Raw genomic sequence first — 19,464 nt, 5'->3', positions numbered from 1 at the left:
AGGACCTCCTGTCTCTAGACCTGGCTCTCCATCCACTGAGCTACCCAGCTGCCCCCAATTTTTATTTTTATTATTATTATTTAAAAACCCCTATCTTTCATTTTAAAGTCTACATGGTACATTGGTTTCAAGGCAAAAGAATGCTAAGTGCTAGGCACTGGGCCTTAAGTGCCTTGCCCAGGGTTATGCAGTCAGTTAAGTGTCTAAGGTCATATTCGAACCCAATACTCTCTGGTCTATCCACTGAGCCACCAAGTGCCCCCCCCCCTTATTGCTTTCTACTGTGGGCAAATCAGTTCCTTCCTCATCTGTAAAACCAGGGGATTGGACAAGATGGTCTCTAGAGTCTCTCTGAGCCCTAAATCTATGAGCTGAAGAACTCAAACTCTGCCTCCCTGGTGAGGGGAGCCAGTGGGTGACTTTCTCTGGCAAGTGGTTTTCTCTGAAGACTAGACTCAATATTTGCCAATGAATCGTCCCGGCATGTTCCCAACTAATAAGCAGGGTCTGTGTCTTGAAAGGTTAACAGAGCAATATAAAGAGAGCTGAACAACTAAATCCATGGAGAATAGTGGAAGAGACCTCGGACTCTGAGACACACAACCCCATCCTCTTATGGAGCAGCCCACATGGGGGGACAGACAATGCAGGGAAGCAACAAGCACTTCCTTAAGCATCTGCTCTGTGCCAGACACTGTGCGAAATTGTCCCTGATCTCAAGAGCTTCCATCTCAGAAGGTCTGAGCCATGATAGTGTCTGAAATCTAGAATGTCAGTGCTGGAGAGGGATTAGAACAGGGAATGTCAGAGCTGGAAGGAGTCAGGGGGAGGAGAGAGCTTAGAACAGGGAAAGTCAGAGCTGGGAGGGGGCTTAGAACAGAGAATGTCAGAGCTGGGAGGGGGCTTAGAACAGAGAATGTCAGAGCTGGGAGGGGGCTTAGAACAGGGAATGTCAGAACTGGGAGGGGGCTTAGAACAGGGAATGTCAGAGCTAGAAGGAGTCAGGGGGAGGAGAGGGCTTAGAACAGGGAAAGTCAGAGCTGGAAAGGGTCTTAGAACAGGGAATGTCAGAACTGGGAGGGGGCTTAGAACAGGGAATGTCAGAACTGGGAGGGGGCTTAGAACAGGGAATGTCAGAACTGGGAGGGGGCTTAGAACATGGAATGTCAGAGCTAGAAGGAGTCAGGGGGAGGAGAGGGCTTAGAACAGGGAAAGCCAGAGCTAGAAAGGGTCTTAGAACAGGGAATGTCAGAACTGGGAGGGGGCTTAGAACAGGGAATGTCAGAGCTGGGAGGGGGCTTAGAACAGGGAATGTCAGAACTGGGAGGGGGCTTAGAACATGGAATGTCAGAGCTAGAAGGAGTCAGGGGGAGGAGAGGGCTTAGAACAGGGAAAGTCAGAGCTGGAAAGGGTCTTAGAACAGGGAATGTCAGAACTGGGAGGGGGCTTAGAACAGGGAATGTCAGAGCTAGAAGGAGTCAGGGGGAGGAGAGGACTTAGAACAGGGAAAGTCAGAGCTGGAAAGGGTCTTAGAACAGGGAATGTCAGAGCTGAGAGGGGGCTTAGAACAGGGAATGTAAGAGCTTGGAGGGGGCTTAGAACAGGGAATGTAAGAGCTGGGAGGGGGCTTAGAACAGGGAATGTAAGAGCTGGGAGGGGGCTTAGAACAGAATGTGTCAGGATTGGGAGGGGACTTAGAACAGGGAATGTCAGGACTGGTAGGAAGCTTAGAATAGAGAATGTCAGGGCTGGGAGAAGCCTTAGAATAGGGAATGTCAGAGCTGGGAGGGGGCTTAGAAGAGAGAATATCAGAGCTGGGAGGGGGCTTAGAACAGGGAATGTCAGAACTGGGAGGGGGCTTAGAACAGGGAATGTCAGAACTGGGAGTGGGCTTAGAACAGGGAATGTCAGAGCTGAGAGGGGGCTTAGAACAGGGAATGTAAGAGCTGGGAGGGGGCTTAGAACAGGGAATGTAAGAGCTGGGAGGGGGCTTAGAACAGAATGTGTCAGGATTGGGAGGGGACTTAGAACAGGGAATGTCAGGACTGGTAGGGAGCTTAGAATAGAGAATGTCAGGGCTGGGAGAAGCCTTAGAATAGGGAATGTCAGAGCTGGGAGGGGGCTTAGAAGAGAGAATATCAGAGCTGGGAGGGAGCTTAGAACAGAGTATCTTTCTCCTTCCCAGAGTAGGCTAGGTTTCCTTTATCTCTCCACCCTGATCCCCTAGCACAGGGCCATTTAGCCAATGTCCTCTTATAGGGAGGTAGCACAATATAGTAGATTTAGTGGGAAGGACCCCTATTCAAATCCTACTTCAGACACTGACTAGCTGTGGCTGTGTGACTCTGGGTAAGTCAGTTAACTGCTCTGCGCCTCAGTTTCTGAATCTGTAAAATGCTGGGGTTGGACACAAGGGCTCCGAGGTCCCCTCGAGCTCTAAATCTAGGACCCTAAGAATAGGAAACCATCTGTTGGCAGAAAAATGACATCATCGGTCTCTCCCCCACCCCCACCCCCATCAGTCATCCATTCATTCCCCTAGAGCGTTCATTATTGGGGATGGAGGAAAATCCAAGGCCAAGTCTCCAAGCTAGGGAGGGCCCACATCTGCTCCCAAAGGCTCCTCAGACAATGTTTTGCACGTATGCAAATGCACAGACGGCTTCTAAGGGGATTAAGCGGCTCTGAGGATGAAAACAGTGTGGAATTACAAACCCAACAGCCCCAGGCAGGTGAGACAACAGGCTCTAAAGCCTCCTGGCTCTCTCTCTCTCTTTCTAACTGCATCTTGTGTTCTGCGGAGGCCAGGTCTTTGGCCTTATTGAAAGAGAAAGACTTGAGGAGAGCCTAGAATCCCACTAAGACCCAGGAGGAAACCCGGAATCTTTAAAAAGAAAAAAAAAAAGACCTCACAAAGAATATTGGCCCAGGAGGGGGTATTAGAAAGTAGAAATAAGTGTAAAGGACCTTTCAGGGCAGGATGTCAATTCATGGAGGGGCTTTAAATTAAAAAAAATTTTTAAGGCAGTGGGGATTAAGTGACTTGCTCAAGGTCATATAGCTAGGAAGTATCTAAGGTCACATTTGAACCCAGGACCTCTTGTGTAGGCTTGGCTCTCAATCTATGGAGCCACCTAATTGCCCTGGGATGGACTTTAAAACAGGGAATGGGGTGCAGCTGGGTAGCTCAGTGGATTGAGAACCAGGCCTAGAGACCGGAGGTCCTAGGTTCAAATCTGGCCTCAGACACTTCCCAGCTGTGTGACCCTGGGCAAGTCACTTGACCCCCATTGCCTAGCTCTTACCACTCTTCTGCCTTGAAGCCAATACACAGTATTGACTCCAAGACAGAAGGGAAGGGTTTAAAAAAAGAAAAACAAAAAACCAGGGAATGTCAGAGGAGGGGGTTAGAAAAGAGAATGTCAGAGCTGGGAGGGGACTTAGAACAGGGAATATCAGAGCTGGGAGGGGGCTTAGAACAGGGAATGTCAGATGGGAGGAGGTTTTAGAACAGAGTATCAGAACTGAGTTAGAATTCAGAGCAGGGAGTATCAGAGCTAGAAGGACTCTTAGAACATCCTGACCCAACCAACAGTAGAACCAAAGCATTGGCTTTGGAATCAGAGAACCTGATTCCCATTTCTGATATTTACTAGCAGACAAATCACTTAAATTCCCCATGCCTCAGTTTCTTTATTTATATTTGAATGGAACTCAATTGATTATTCTTCCCTTCCCACTTTAACCTATTTACTTTCATTGGGTGAGAACATTTCTTGATGAGATCCACTGATTGGAAGCCAGTGTGAACCAGGGTCTGTACACCTCCTTTATTTGTAAGACTTTATAATAATTAGCTCATTTTAAGCCTAGAATTCTCTGGGTTCCCACAGCTTTAAGGAGTTTGTCTTAGTTGATTTTCTTTGAAAACGTTTTTTGAAATTAAGTTTTTTTTTCCCCATCAAATCCACCTCTTCTCACCCATTGAGAAAGCAAAGCCAACCCTCAGTTACAAACCTAGACAATCAAGCAAACTCCCACTTTAGCCATGTTCCCTCCCCCCCCCCCCCCATGTCCCAAACTGCTTCCTAGGTCCATCCCTTTCTTCCAGGAGCTAATTAGGGGCCATATTTTTATCATGTCAGGGAATCTATTTCCAGAAAAAATGATAAGTTCAATTGCTATAACTCCAAGCCCCCAGTTGGGCAAAGTTCCAAGACAGTAGAGGCAGACGTTGGGTTCTCTGATTTAATTTACATTTACATCTATTTCTAGCTCACCTTGTGGTTGAGGACAAATTCAGGATACTAGAAAGGTCTGGTAATCTGCAGGAGATAGGGAAAGATCAACCCCTTTTCTCAGATCTTCCCTCAGCCCTAGTTTCCTGCTCTGAGATGCTACAAGGGTTGAAAGTCCTCCACAATAGATGCCTTGTTTGTTCCAGCTCAGTGAAATCTATAGACTCTATAGAACTCAGCTATGTAAAATAATAGCCTTTTCTCTCAGATTCTAGACACTTTCATCCTTCATCTGATTCTGAGATAGTTCTACCTTTATTGACAAATTTCTTAAGGTGCTCAACTCTCTCTCGTCCAATAACCTGGGTGCAAGGAGATATGTGCACCCACTTAACCTCAGTAGAGACTGATTGGTTCAGTCAAAGAGTGTTCTTACCTAAAGAAAAACATTTCTTCTGGGAGGGGGAAATTGAGGATGATCAATGGCATCTTCTTACTGGAAAAAGAAGGAAGTTGGACTAGCTGACCTCTGGGGTCTCTTCCAGCATTATATCTATGGTACTACAATAAAGTCAGATCTCTTAAAGCACCTAATATTTGCCAGGCACCGATTACAAGACAGCTCTCATCCTCAAGGAGTCTACATATATTTATTAAGATAAAAAGACTTCAAGCTGGAAGGGCCTTTAGAACAGGGAATGACAAGGCTGAGAGGGAGCTTGGAAAAGAAAATATTTAGGAAGGTGGTTTAGAGGCTCTCTGCTCCAATACCTTCCTGTTACTTGTTTGGAAGCTGAGATCAGAGCAGTAAAATTACTTATCCAGGGTCAAACAAATAAGAAGCAGCAGAGATAGGACTGCGTTGGAGCTCACTCAAAAATCAGCTTTCTTTCGGCAAGACTTGACTATTCTCTTAAGACTGATTTGACAAATCCGGCCTCAGCCACTTCCCAGCTGTGTGACCCTGGGCAAGTCACTTGACCCCCATTGCCTAGCCCTTACCACTCTTCTGCCTTGGAGCCAATACACAGTATTGACTCCAAGATGGAAGGTAAGGGTTTAAAAAAAAAAAGACTGATTTGAAAGTGCAGGAAGGATGCAAATGCATCTGCTTTTGGAAAAGAAAGTTTGAAAACCCCTCGATGATCTGGGCAGTGTTGTTTGCAGTGAATCTCTAGGTAAGCTATTCCCAGCTGACACCTGGGGTCCCTTTCTGCCAAGTCTCTTTAGTCATTTGATTTGATGCTACTTTTTAAAGGATGTAATAGTCCCATGAGAGCCAGTTGCCACAGCTGGGCTTCTACCACTTCTCCCAAGTCCCAAGTCTTTTTCATCTATTATAATCAAAGCTCCTTAAAGGCAGGGATTCTTTCTTCTCTCCCTCCCTCCCCCCTTCTCTCTCTCTCTCCCTCTCTCTCTCTCTCTCTCTCTCTCTCTCTCTCTCTCTCTCTCTCTCTCTCTCTCTCTCTCTCTCTCTCCCTCTCCCTCTCTCTGTTTCTTTGTCTCTTTCTCTTTCTGTTTCTCTGTCTCTGTCTTTCTGACTCTGTCTCTCTCCCTCCTCTTCAGTCTCTCTCCCCTTGTCACTCTCTCTCTCTCTCTCACTCTCTTTCTCTCCCTCCCTCCCTCCCTCTCTCTCTGTTTTTCTGTCTCTTTCTCTTTCTGTTTCTCTGTCTCTGTCTTTCTGACTCTCTCTCCCTCCTCTTCAGTCTCTCTCTCCCCTTGTCACTCTCTCTCTCTCTCTCTGTTTCTTTGTCTCTTTCTCTTTCTGTTTCTCTGTCTCTGTCTCTCTGACTCTGTCTCTTTCCTTCCTCTCTCAGTCTGTCTCTCTCCCCTTGTCACTCTCTCTCTTTCTCTCTCCCTCCCTCCCTTTCTCTCTGTTTTTTTGTCTCTTTCTCTTTCTGTTTCTCTGTCTCTTTCCTTCCTCTCTCAGTCTGTCTCTCTCCCCTTGTCACTCTCTCTCTCTCCCTCCCTCCCTCTGTTTTTTTGTCTCTTTCTCTTTCTGTTTCTCTGTCTCTGTCTTTTTCTGACTCTGTCTCTCTCCCTCCTCATCAGTCTCTCTCTCTCTCTCTCTCTCTCTCTCTCTCTCTCTCTCTCTCTCTCTCTCTCTCTCTCTCTCTCTCTCTCTCTCTCTCTCTTTCTGCCTTTCTCTGTCTTCTCAGTCTCTGATTGTTAATTTCCTCAGGCTAGTAGTTTAGCCTCTCCCTTTCCCCTGGTCTTTCTGTTTCTGCCTCTGTCTGCCTCCCACTTTTCCTCCTCTCTCCCACTTTCTCCAAGTTCTGCAGCCCCAGCATTAGCACAGAGTCAAGCACATAAAAAGGGCTTTAATAATCGACTTTTTTCTTGATCAATTCATCCAAGGCCAGAGAGGGAGAAGCCTCAAAGTGAGCTAACCCCTAGATCTGACCATTTGCTGAGGAAAGTGCCCCAGCCTCAGACCTCTGTGGATCCTAAGGACAAAAATCTCTGATTTCCCATCCAGATCCAATCTCAGCCAATCCAAAAAGAGTTATGGATCTGTCCATCCTTTCCTTAAAAATTAGATACAGTAAGGGGGCAGCTGGATAGCTCAGTAGATTGAGAACCAGGCCTAGAGATGGGAGGTCTTGGGTTCAAATGTGACCTCAGACACTTCCTAGTGGCCAAGTCACTTAACCCCCATTGCCCAGCCCTTACCACTCTTCTGCCTTGGAACCAATAGACAGTATTGATTCCAAGACGGAAGGTGAGGGTTTAAAAAAAAAATTAAAAATTAGATACAGTAGTGTGGAACAAGGCCAAGATTTGGGGTTAGAAGTCCTGGATTCAAATTCTCATATAGTTTTAGTTAATCACCTCCTGTGTAACCTCAGACTGATAGTTTACCCCCTCTGGATGGGCCTTGGTTTTTTCCACCAGAAAAATCTGGCTAAAGAGAGGAGTTTGTAGCCTTTCGCATCTCATGGACATTCCCTTCTTCCCTCACTGTGGCATTCTGGTGAAATCTATGGACTCTTCATGAGGTTTTTCTTTTCTTTTCTTTTTAAACCTTATTTTCTGTCTTAGTAACAAGGATTCTAAGAAGGACAAAGGCTAGGCAAATGGGGTTAAGTGACCTGCCCAGGGTCACACAGCTAGGAAAAGGTGTTGCAATGAATCAAATAAAGTACCTGGGGTTACAAAGGAAACCAATGAAATACAGTTATCAGAATATTTTTAAAACCAGTTCAGACTCTAGTCTAAGAACCTCTGTTTTTGTTTTGTTTTGTTTTGACTTGACCCTTCACCTTCCATCTTAGAATTAAACTTGTGTATTAGTTCTAAGTTCTAAGAGCGGCAAGGGCTAGGCAATGGGGGTTAAGGGACTTGCCCAAGGTCACCCAGCTAAAAAGTGTTTGAGATCAAATTTGAACCCAGGACCTTCGGTGTCTAGACCTGGCTCTCTATCCACTGGACCACCCAGCTGCCCTCAAGATCCCCTGCTTTCAAGATAGGAAAAAGAAGCATCATCCCAAAGCCTGTCCTCTAAGGCTCTAGACAAAGTGCTGAGTCCAGGTTAAGAACCCCCAGTGTGGGCTCTCTAAGCTAGAACCCAGTGCCTCTGGTCTTCTGGGCCCGTGGCTCCTCCCTCAGGCTGCCCTATAAGTAGCCCCTCTGAGCTGCACAGACCCTCACCTCTGCGGGCTGGGGGTGCGGATGGTGGGCGCACCCTGGCAGCCTCGAAGCTTTTCTTCATGTCGAGCACGTTGATTGGCTGCTCCTCTGGCCGTGCCTGGGGTCTCTCAGCTTTGTCCTCTCTCCTGGCCTGGAGAAGGGGGATGGCGGGGAGCCGCTCGGGCATCGGGGTGACTGGCCCGTCCTGGGGCAAAGGCAGGGGAGGGAACGTCTGTGTGAGCAGCCTGTCCCCGGGCAAGGCTGGGGCAGGGGGCGTCGGGGGGAGCGGCTTGCTCTTCGTGTGGCTCAGGGGAGGGAACGCCGAGGTGACCCACTGCTCCTCTGGCCTGCCCTTGGGAGGGGGCTTGTCCTCGGTCTGGGCCAGGGGCTGCGGTGGGGCAACCTCGGGCCGCCTCTCAGAGGCGCCAATCACCGAGGACGTCATGGAGATCTGTAGCTGTCGGGGCTCCGGGGTCCAGTTTCCGGCCACCGCGCATGGCAGGCGGCTCACCTGCCTGCCGCCGCCGTCGGGCACGCCATCCGAAGCGCCGCTGCTCTGGCGGCTCAGGCAGCCCCGCGCGCTGCTCACCACTGGACCAGCTGGTCCTCGGGTCGAGGCCAGACTGCGCACATGGAGCTCACTCTCCTCCCGGACGTACACGACGGGTCCCGGCTGCCGCCGCCGGCTCAGCCACACTGTCTCACTGGAGACCCGCAGAAGCCTAGAGGTTTCGGGGGGCTCCTCATCCGGGTCGGAGGTCGCCCGAGTTCTAGTGCACGCGGCGCCCCCCCGGGGGGGCCACACCGAGGTCTGCATGAAGTGAGGCAGGGGGACGTGGGGGGCACTTGCTAGTCTCCCGCGGCTTCACCGGGAGAGCATCCAGGCCCTCCGGTCAAGGCCCGACCCGTCTGTGGACGCCCCGAGGGGGCGGGGCCAGGGAGCAGCGCCTCCACACCCCCTCCTTCTCTCCCCTAGCCCTGGTCCCCTGGGCGCCCGGCCGAAGCTCTGGGCGCAGGGTGCTTACAGTGGGGAGGGGTGGCTGCGGAGCTCCTGCCAGCCCATCTGCTGCCCCTTGGGCGGATGAGGGAGGAGGAGTAAGGGGGAGGAGGCTCTCCCCCAAGCACCTCCTAGCAGCGGGAGCAGTTGGGATCCCCGAGGGACCGCGGGGAGTAAGGAGGGGCTTCTCCCTGCAGAATGAAGTAGGGCGGGGGGAGGAGGGGGATATCCACCCGCAGGTGTAATCCAGGAGAGCGGCTCCAGTAGGGCGGGGACCGCCAGTCCTATTGTGGATCTCGTCTCCAGGCTGGGGAGGGCTGCCCGGGATCCCTGGATGGACTTGGGGGCCTGCTGGGGCGCGGGGGGGGGGAGGGAGGTGATCCTCTTCTCCCGCCCCCACCCCCCACCCCCGCGGACGCAGCGGCTTCTCGGGCTCAGCCGAGCCTCTGCTCAGGGCCTTTTATGGTGCGCGAGGTGTCCTGGGCTCGGGGAGGAGGGGGCAGAGTGGCGCCCGGGCAGGGCAGGAGAAGGGTGGAGAGGGACGCCCCTTCTGGGACTCAGGGCTCCCCAGGCTGAACGACTGCTCCTCTTCCTATGCCCTGCCTGGCCGTGCCTGCTCGGCTCAGCATTGACAGTGAGGCCACGGGGAGATTCCATGGGGCACTCCAGTGAGCTGCCACCCGTCCCCCTACCTCTTCCCTCCCCTCCCCCAACACCGTCCTCACCAGACTGGGCTTTGATTATTTCTGCAGCAGCTGGCCTTTGCCAGGCAGTTGCTGGGACTCAGTTTCCCTTTCTATAAAATGAAAGAATTGGAGGAGGGAATTTGGAAAGGGGGCTGGGTTTTTTGAGTAGAGGACCCCGATTAGAATCCTGTTCCCTTCCCTTGTGCACAGCTTCTCCTGAGACCTAGTTTACTATCCTGTAACATGAAGGAAATAGACACCTCTGGGGTCCCTTCCAAGCCAAAATAGAGGGTTCTGTTATCCCTTATTGGAAAAGGAATTCTCTGTTCCAAGGTCTTTCCTAGCTCTGATATTCCCTATTCTAGGACTCCTCCCAGATCTGGAATTCTCTGTTCTAAGGTTCCTCCCAGCTCTGACATTCTCTATTCTAAGGCTCCTTCCATCTCTGACATTCTCTGTTTTAGGTCCTTTTCAGGGTTTACAGTCCCTGTTCTAAGGTTCCTCCCAGCTCTGACATTTTGTGTTCCCTGGCCCTCTTAGCTCCTGGTTCTAAGGTTCCTCCCAAATCTGACATTCTCTATTCTAAGATTCCTCCCAGCTCTGGAATTCTCTGTTCTAAGGTCCTTCACAGCTCTGGAATTCTCTGTTCCAAGGTTCCTCCCAGCTCTGACATTCTCTGTTCTAAGGTTCCTCCCAGCTCTGACATTCTCTATTCTAAGGCTCCTTCCATCTCTAACATTCTCTGTTTTAGGTCCTTTTCAGGGCTTACATTCCTTGTTCTAGGGTTCCTCCCAGCTCTGACATTTTGTGTTCCTTGGCCCTCCTAGTTCCTGGTTCTAAGGTTCCTCCCAGAACTGACATTCTCTATTCTAAGACTCCTCCAAGCTCTGGAATTCTCTGTTCTAAGGTCCTCTTCAGTGCTGACATTCCCTGTTCTGGGGTCCCTTCTAGCTCTGATATTCCTTGCTCTAAGCCCCCATCCCAGCTCTATATTCTATGGCACTCTTAGCTCCTGGGTTCTGAGGTCTCTCCAGGTTCTGATATACTTTGTTGCAAGATACCTTCAAGCCTTGACATTTGACATTCTTAAAGTCTCTTCCATCTCTAGCATTCTCTAATGTATGCCTGTCCTAGCCTTCTAGTGCCTGCCATGTAGCAAATCTGACCCTGCAGTAAGAAGAAAAGGGTTCAAATTCTGCTTCTTTGTGTTACTGGGTGTGACCTTGGGTAAGCCACTTGTACTTCAGAACTTTAGTTTCTTTGTCTATATAATGGGAAGAGGGAGCTCATTAGAGGGCCTTTAAGGTCTCTTCCAGTATCAGTATCTTAAATAGTCTGCTAATGGGCAGCTAGGTGGTACAATGTCTAGAGCCACCAGGCTTAGAGACAAGAAGACTCAACTTTACAAGGTCAAATCTGGTCTCAGACACTTGTGACCCTGGGCAAGTCACTTAACTCTGCCTCAGTTCCTTCATTTGTCAAATGAGCTGGAAAGGAAATGACAAACCAGTCCAGTATCTCTCTCTCAAACTCTTACCTTTCCTCTTAGAATCAATACTGTGTAATGGTTCCAAGGCAGAAGAATAGTATGGGCTAGGCAGTGGGGGTTAAATGACTTGCCCAGGGTCACACAACTGGGAAATGTCTGAGGCCAAATTTGAACTCAGGACCTTCCATCTCTGGACCTGATTCTCAATCCTAGTATCTTTGCCAAGAAAATTCCAAATGGGATCACAGAGTTAGACCCAACTGAAAAGACTGAACAGTCACAATGATAATCAGCCAGTGAGTTCATATTGCCATCTCTAGGTAACAGCTGCAATTTAGCAAAGACCTTTTTGGTGATCCTGATCTAATCCAAATCCAATCTAATCCAAACTTAACTTTTATGGTGGAATCTCAGGCACCATCAAGGCAGATTTGGAGGGAGTCAGGAATTTCATTATTCCTTAGATCACATCTCCAAGGGCACCTGAACTGCTGTACTCATACCATACGTCAGAAGTCCTGAGTTCAAATCCAGTCTCATCCCTTGTGGGCCCTGTGTGGCCTTGGGCATGTCACTTAACCGCAGTCTGCCTCAGTTTCTGCATCTGTAAAATGGTGATAATAACAGCTCCTACCTCCTAGACTTGCTTTGAGATTGAAACAGGTTAATATTCGCTGAAGTGTATACAAATTCTATTATCTTTATTATTAGCATTATCTAGAGAGCGTATAGAAGAAAGCAACCAGGAGGAAGGAAATGGGAATATTTAGTCCAGAGAAGAGAAGTTCTGGTGGTAGAAGAATGGGAAACAACATGATAACTGTTTTCAGATGCTTGAAGGGATCTTCCCACTTGGAGGGAGGGTTTTACCTGTTGTTTCTTGTTCTGTGAGCTCCTTGAGAGCAGAGGCTGGCTTTTGCCTTTCTTTGTATCATCAGCACAGTGTCTGGTGCACAGTAGGTGCTTAATAAACACATGTCGATTTAACTCATTAGATCTTTGCTATGAGGGGTGGTTTTTGGGGTGGGGAATAGGAAGGAGGGATGCAGATACAAAAGAAATCCCGAAAGAATTACAAGCAAAATTACACTAATAACTCATTTATGGAGCTCTTTGAATTCTACAAAGCTCATTTCCTCCTCCTCCTCCTCCTCCTAAGTAGATTTAATCATGTTTTAAGGTTGAGCACTTTACAAATATGATCTCATTTGATCACTACAACTGTCCTGGGAAGTGGGTGCTATTATCCCCATTTTATAGATGAGGAAAAATGAAGTGACTTGTTAAGTAAATTACTTGTTAAATAAGTGTCAAAGGCTGGATTTGAACTCAGGTCTTTCAGATTCCAGCACCAGCTCCCTTTGTCCTTTAGTGCAGGGAGTGTAAAACTTAAGGTACTCATTTTACTGAAGGGAGAGTGGGGAAAGTGATATGTGTGGAGCTCAAGTTTTTTTTTTGATTCCCAGTTTATCAAGCTTACCACTGTATCACACAATGAAGCAGACTGTTTATTTATTTTTTTTGTATTGAAATGTGAACCAAAGGGGCATCTAGATATCACAGTGGATATAACACCAGGCCAGGAGTTGGGAAAAACTGGGTTCAAATCTGGCCTCCAACATTCCCTAGCAGTATGACCCTGGGCAAGTCAATTAACTCCAGTTGCCTAGCCCTTACCACCCTTCTGCCTTAGAATCAACATTTAGTATTGATCTGAAACAGTAGGTAAGGAAAGAAAGAAAGAAAGAAAGAAAGAAAGAAAGAAAGAAAGAAAGAAGGAAGGAAGGAAGGAAGGAAGGAAGGAAGGAAGGAAGGAAGGAAGGAAGGAAGGAAGGAAGGAAGGAAGGAAGGAAGGAAGGAAGGAAGGAAAGAAAGGAAGGAAGGAAGGAAGGAAGGAAGGAAGGAAGGAAGGAAGGAAGGAAGGAAGGAAGGAAGGAAGGAAGGAAGGAAGGAAGAGGGAAGAAGAAAGGGAGAAGGAAGATGAAGCATCTCTGATGTATGGTCAGGCTAAGTACTGGGGTCTCTTCATCTCCTCAAAGGAGAGGAGGAGTCTATCCCCTGCCTCTAGAGCTCTCATCCCATGAGTCAGAGACTGCCATTTAGATCTCAGCATAAAAGGCAATATTGTGAAGGCTGCATTTGCAGAGGAAAAGAGCCTGGAAAAAAGAGATGTATGCAGAAGAAATGGCTTTACGCTCTGAGAAGAGGCAGGATGGCACTCAGAATGGACCAAATGGGCTACTGGATTTAAAACGGAAGGGCCCTTAGAGATCATCTAGCCCAGCTTCCCCTTTCCACAGAGGAAGGAACTTGAGCCAAGAGAAGAAAAGGGTCTGGACTAAGAGGAACCACACCAGGGAGAACAGAGAAGACTACTGGCAGGCAGGATGAAATGGGATGGAATTCTGTCTCAGACTCTAGCTAGCTGTGTAACCCTGGACAAGTCATTTAACCTAGCCCTGTTTTAATGGTTTCTGTAAATCGAGTCAATAGCTAATAATAATTATTATTAGAAAATACTAGATTTTCTAATACTAGATTATCTAATTATTGTATAAGAGATTTTCTAATAACACAGATTATTGAATCATATAATGATAGATTATTATCTAATGATGATTATTATCATATAATGATAGATCCTCTAAGTCTGGAATTTTCAAAGTATTGCATTGAGGAGATGATGTTTCCTCATCTCTGCTAGGAAAGGGGGAAGATGCATTTTCTTATCTCTTTGTTACAAAGGATGGCTGAATGTGTGGACCAGTTTAGATGAACTTTGAAAGGATGACTTGATGGGAAATGGAGATGATGGAAAAACAAAAGATTGTGATAAGTTTAGTATATATATATATATATATATATATATTTTTTTTTTTTTAAACCCTTACCTTCCGTCTTGGAGTCAATACTGTGTATTGGCTCCAAGGCAGAAGAGTGGTAAGGGCTAGGCAATGGGGGTCAAGTGACTTGCCCAGGGTCACACAACTAGGAAGTGTCTGAGGTCAGATTTGAACCTAGGACCTCCCGTCTCTAGGCCTAGCTCTCAACACACTGAGCTACCCAGCTGCCCCCTATATATATATTTTTAAATAATATTTTATTTGGTCATTTCGAAACATTATTCATTGGAGACAAAGATCATTTTCTTCCTCCCCCCCACCCCAGCCGATGCAAAATTCCACTGGGTTTCACATGTGTTCTTGATTCGAACCCATTTCCATGTTGTTGGTATTTGCATTAGAGTGTTCATAAAATATATATTTAAAGGAATATTACAATAATATTTACATATAGTAGGAGGAAAAACAAAATATTATTTTTAAAAAATCTTATACCCACGGAAATGGGAAAATAAAAGAACTCTATCTTCCTGGCTCAGATTAAGCACCACCTCCTACTGGAAGCCTTCTCTGACTTCCCATTGTTTTTAGTGCTCTCCCTTGACAAAACTACTTTGTCTTTGGTTAGTGAATAGAAAGGTGGCCTTGAAGTCAGGAAAACCCACTTTCAAGTCTTAATTCTGATACATTTGTCTGTATGACCTTGGACAAGTCACTTGGGCTCCAGTGCCATCAGGCAACTCTGTTCAACTGTAACCTTCAGAGAAAGTGCTGACCAGCATCGGTGGAGAGAGTGCCCCCTTTCTAGCAGGGTACAGTTTCTATTTCTTTATTTTAAATCTTCTCCATATACATGTTGTTCCCCCTCCTTCTAAGAAAATTAGATAATGCATAAAGCACTTTGTAAACACATTATATTAACACTATTGACTTTTGTCATGAGAGGAGAGAGACTGGACTTAGTATAGGAGGAAACGCCCTCTGCAGATGCAATGCAATTTGTCAGTAAATGTCTTCTAGCAGAGGTCCTTAATCCATTTTGGGGACATGGACCTACTTTTGTAAGTAAAGTCTATGGAACCCATTTCAGAATAAGGTTTTTAAAGGTACAAAATACATAGGTTTACAAAGGAAATCAATTCTATTGAAATACAGTCAGAAATTTTTTTTGGTTTGAGCACCCCAGGTGAAGAACCTTGTCCTACCTCCATGAACTGATGCAGAATGAAATAAGCAGAACCAGGGAATCTTTATACACAGTAACAGCAATACTGTGGAATGATCAAATGTAATTGACTTCTCTACTAGCAGCAATGCAGCAGGACAGTTCTGAGAGACTTATATGAGAAAGAGCACTATATCCTCATCCAGAGAAAGAACTGTGGGAGCGGAAACACAGGAAAAAAAAAACCAAATGATTTATCATTTATTTATATAGGTAGAGGATTTGGGAGTTTTGATTTTAAAAGATTACTACTCCTTTACAAAAATAAATAATATGGAAACAGGTTTTGAGGGATAATGTATGTATCATCCAGTGGAATTGCTTGTCAGCTCTGGGAGAGGGGAAGGAAGAAGGAAGGGAGACAACACATATTATATAAACTTAAGTAGAAATTTGTTATTAAAGCAAAAAAAAAAAGAATAAAAAGGAGCCCTATCTTAGAATGTTTCCTAGATCTTGAGAAGTTAAATGATTCCCACCAACCCTCTGGCCCTGGGTCACACAGCCAGTATGTTTCAGTGGTAGGACTTGAACTCAGGTCTATCGACGTCTGAGTTAATTTTCTAACCATTATTATGCCTTGCTACCCTTTCTGTACTATTATCATTATTAATATGCTTACACTTAATGGTGAAGATGATAATAATTCTAAAAATAATAATCGAATGTGATCTTGAGGGCAGGGATGGTGTCAGTTTTTTGTATCCTAGTGCTTAGCATGGTACTTGGCACATTGCCATTGTTTAGTTGTGTCCAATTCTTTCTGTCTCCCTGGTACACAGAACAACAGGCCCTTTGATTCTCTACTATCTCTATTTTCTAAAACCCTCACCTTCTATCTTAGAATCAATACTAAGTATTAGTTCCAAGGCAGAAGAGTGGTAAAGGCTAGGCAATGGGGGTCAACTGGCTGGCCCAAGATCACATAGCTAGGAAGTATCTGAGGCCAGATTTGAACCCAAGACTTCCTGACTCTCTATCCACTGGGCCACCTAGCTGTCCCTCTCCATTATCACTTATAGTCTTGTCCAAACTCATGTTTGTTGTTTCCATGGTACTGCCTATCCATCTCATCCTCTGACATTCCTTCTCCTTTTGCCTTCAATCTTTCCCAAGATCAGGTTCTTTCCCAATGATTCCAGTTATCTTATTATATGACCAAAATATTTAAGCTTTGGCATCTGCATTCGATCTCCCAGTGAAGAATCTGAATTAATTTCTGTTTCTTTTTTTTTTAAACCCTTACCTTCTGTCTTGGAATAGATACTGTGTGTTGGTTCCAAGGCAGAAGAGTGGTAAGGGATAGGCAATAGGGGTTAAGTGACTTGCCCAAGGTCACACAGCTAGGAAGTGTCTGAGGCCAGATTTGGACATAGGACATCCTGTCTCTAAGCTTGGTTCTCAATTCACTGAGCCACCCAGCTGCCCCCTGAATTAATTTGTTTAAGCATTGACTAATTTGATTTCCTCATGGTCCAAGGGACTCTCCAAAGTCTTTTCCAGCACCACAGTTCCAAAGGGTTGACTCTGCCACGCTCAGCTTTCCTTATGTCCAACTCTCAGAGCCATATATAGTTACTGGAAAAACCCAGAGCTTTGCCTCTTTGAACCTTTGTCAATGTCTCTGCTTTTGAGCATGTGGCCCAGGTCTGCCATAGCTTTCCTTCCAAGGAGCAAGCGTCTTTTAATGTCATGGCCCCGAGTTACCATCTGCAGCGATCTTTGAGCCCACTCTCAGAGATCTCACATTCCAGATTCCAATGCAATAGTGTTCTTTACAGCATCAGACTTGCCTTTCATCACCAGACACATGGGCAGCTGAGCTTCCTTTTGGCTCTGGCCCAGCCCCTTCATTAGAACTAGAGACTTGGAGCTGCCTTCCGCCCTTCCCCAGTAACATATGGGCCACCTCCTGACCCGAGGGACTCATCTTCCCTTGTCATCTCCTTTATTGTTTTACTACCATCCTCCGGGGGTTTCTTAGTGAAGATACTGGAGTGGTTTGTCATGTCCTTCTCCACAGAATCTATTATGATCTCTTCCTCTTGGGTAGCCCTGAATGGCTTAGCTTGGAATTTCATAGAGCTACTACGCGAGACCCTCCTCCATGACGAGGCAGAGAAATCCAGGAGGGGCTCTTGGCACATAAATGCTTGTTGAATATTGAGTTATTTTGATTATTATGCCAAAGGGTGCTTCAGTCTGTAAGCTAACTCGCCCTTTCTCTGCCCCACCACAACCTGTATACATTTAACCCAGAGAACCCAAGTTTGAGAGGTTCTAGACCCAAAGTGCAGACCAGCCTGAAACAGAGACATTAAAGCAGAACATAAAAAATTCCCCCACCCCCTTGGGGGATGTCAGAGCCCCTATCTGCCAGGAGAGCTGCTTAGAGGAAGAGGTTTCTGCTTTAATAAGCTGTCCACCTCCACACTCCACCTTCTTTTCCCTTCTTCTCTCCTATCCTTCCAGAAGTGGAAGAGATGAGTCAAGGCCCCAAGCATTGGGTCCACACGCCCTAATCACATGTTAAAGGGCTGCTCTTTTCTCCCCATGCAGTAAGTACCTCTCCTGAGCCAAGGCTGGTGAAGCTGAGAAAGGTGGAGAGGGAGGAAAAGAGCAGCTTAGCGAAGAAGTTCTTCCTTCCACCGAGTCAAAATCGGTTCTTGGGCAATTTCCTCTGGTGACTCCTGATTCTGCCTTTTGGGGCCAAGCAGAACAAGGCTCATCCATTGTCAATGAGACAGACCTTCAGAGACTTGAACACAGCTATCATGCATCTCCTCCAGGCCAAAAAAATGTCCATGATCTAGGATGGACTTCAAGGCTTTCATCATTCTGTTCATCCTATTCTAGAAACTCTCCAGTTTATCAGTCAATAAACATTAATTAATTTGTATATATATATTCACTGAGCAATTCATAGATACATACATATGTATGTATATGTATGTATGTATTTATATATGTATGGGTTGCTCAGTGAAATAAGAGCCAGGTCTAGAGATGGGAGGTCCTGGGTTCAAATCTGACCTCAGACACTTCCCAGCTGTGTGACCTGAGGCAAGTCACCTAACCCCCACTGCCTAGCCCTTACCTCTCTTCTGCCTTGGAACCAATACACAGCATTAATTTTAAAACAGAAGGAAAGAGTTTTAAAAAATGAAGGATGAGGACCAGCTGGGTGGCTCAGTGGATTGCAAGGCAGGCCTAGAGATGGGAGGTCCTAGAGTCAAATCTGGCCTCAGACACTTCCCAGCTGTGTGACCCTGGGCAAGTCACTTAACCCCCATTGCCTAGCCCTTACTGCTCTTCTGCCTTGGAACCAGTACACAGTATTGATTCCAAGATAGAAGGTAAGGGTTTCTTAAAAAAAAACTAGTTATAGACTAACATTTCACAGCGTATAATGAGATAAGGTCAAAATGGGTTCATGATTTAGCTATAAAGAATGATATCATAAGTAACTTAGGGGAGCGTGGAAATTTTGCCTATCAGATATATAGATTAGAGAAGAATTTATGATTAAAAAATAAACAGAAAATATTACAAAATATAAAATGGACATTTTTTATTACATTAAATTAAATTTTTTTGTACAAACAAAATTAATATAGTCAAGATTAGAACGAAAGCAGAAGACTGGGGAAAATTTTCTTATAGTAAGTTTCTCTATAAAGGCCTTATTTCTCAAATATATAGAAAACTGAGTCCAATTTATAAGCAAATGGGTCATTCTCTATTGATATATGGTCAAAGGATACGAACGGGCAGTTTTCAAAAGAAGAAATCAAAGTTATCTATAGTCATATGAAAAAATGTTCTCAATCACTTTTGATTAGAGAAATGCAAATTAAAACAACTCTGAGGTACCACCTCACACCTATCAGACTGGCCTATTTGATTGTAAAGGAAAGTGATAAATTAGGAAACTAATGCATTGTTGGTGGAGTTGTGAACTGATCCAATCATTCTGAAGCACAATTTGGAGCTATGCCTAAAGGACTATAAAACTGTGTATACTTTTTGATCCAGCAACACAACTACTAAATCTATATCCCAAACAGACTAGAGAAAAAGGAAGGGGATTTTTACGTATGAAAATATTTGTAGCTATTTTTTTATGGTGGCAAAGAACTGTAAATTGAGGGGATACCCATCCATTAGGGAATGGCTAGACAAGTTGTAGCATATAATTATAATAGAATACTATTGTGCTATAGGAAATGAAGAGCAGGATGGTTTCAGAAAAAAAAAACACAAAAAGGCTTATATGAACTGATACAAAGTGAAATAAGCAGAACTGGAAGAACTCTATACATAGTAGCAGCAATATTGTATGACGATCAACTGTGA

General features: G+C 45.8%; 1 protein-coding gene across 1 annotated transcript in view; it reads right to left on the bottom strand.

Annotated features, from left to right (window-relative positions):
- Positions 1-9,301, bottom strand: part of CORO1C (coronin 1C) — a 109,013-nt gene extending 99,712 nt beyond the window's left edge. Inside the window, exon 1 of the mRNA XM_056821627.1 lies at positions 7,890-9,301. Coding sequence (XP_056677605.1) covers positions 7,890-8,685 — 796 coding nt within the window. The 5' untranslated portion in view covers positions 8,686-9,301. The remainder of the gene's footprint in view (positions 1-7,889) is intronic.
- Between the last annotated feature and the right edge of the window lie 10,163 nt (positions 9,302-19,464).

Source organism: Monodelphis domestica, chromosome 3 (genome assembly GCF_027887165.1).
Source record: "Monodelphis domestica isolate mMonDom1 chromosome 3, mMonDom1.pri, whole genome shotgun sequence".
Taxonomy (NCBI): Eukaryota; Metazoa; Chordata; class Mammalia; order Didelphimorphia; family Didelphidae; genus Monodelphis; species Monodelphis domestica.
Note: the sequence above shows the minus strand (reverse complement) of the source record. Positions and strands in the feature narration are given on the sequence as shown.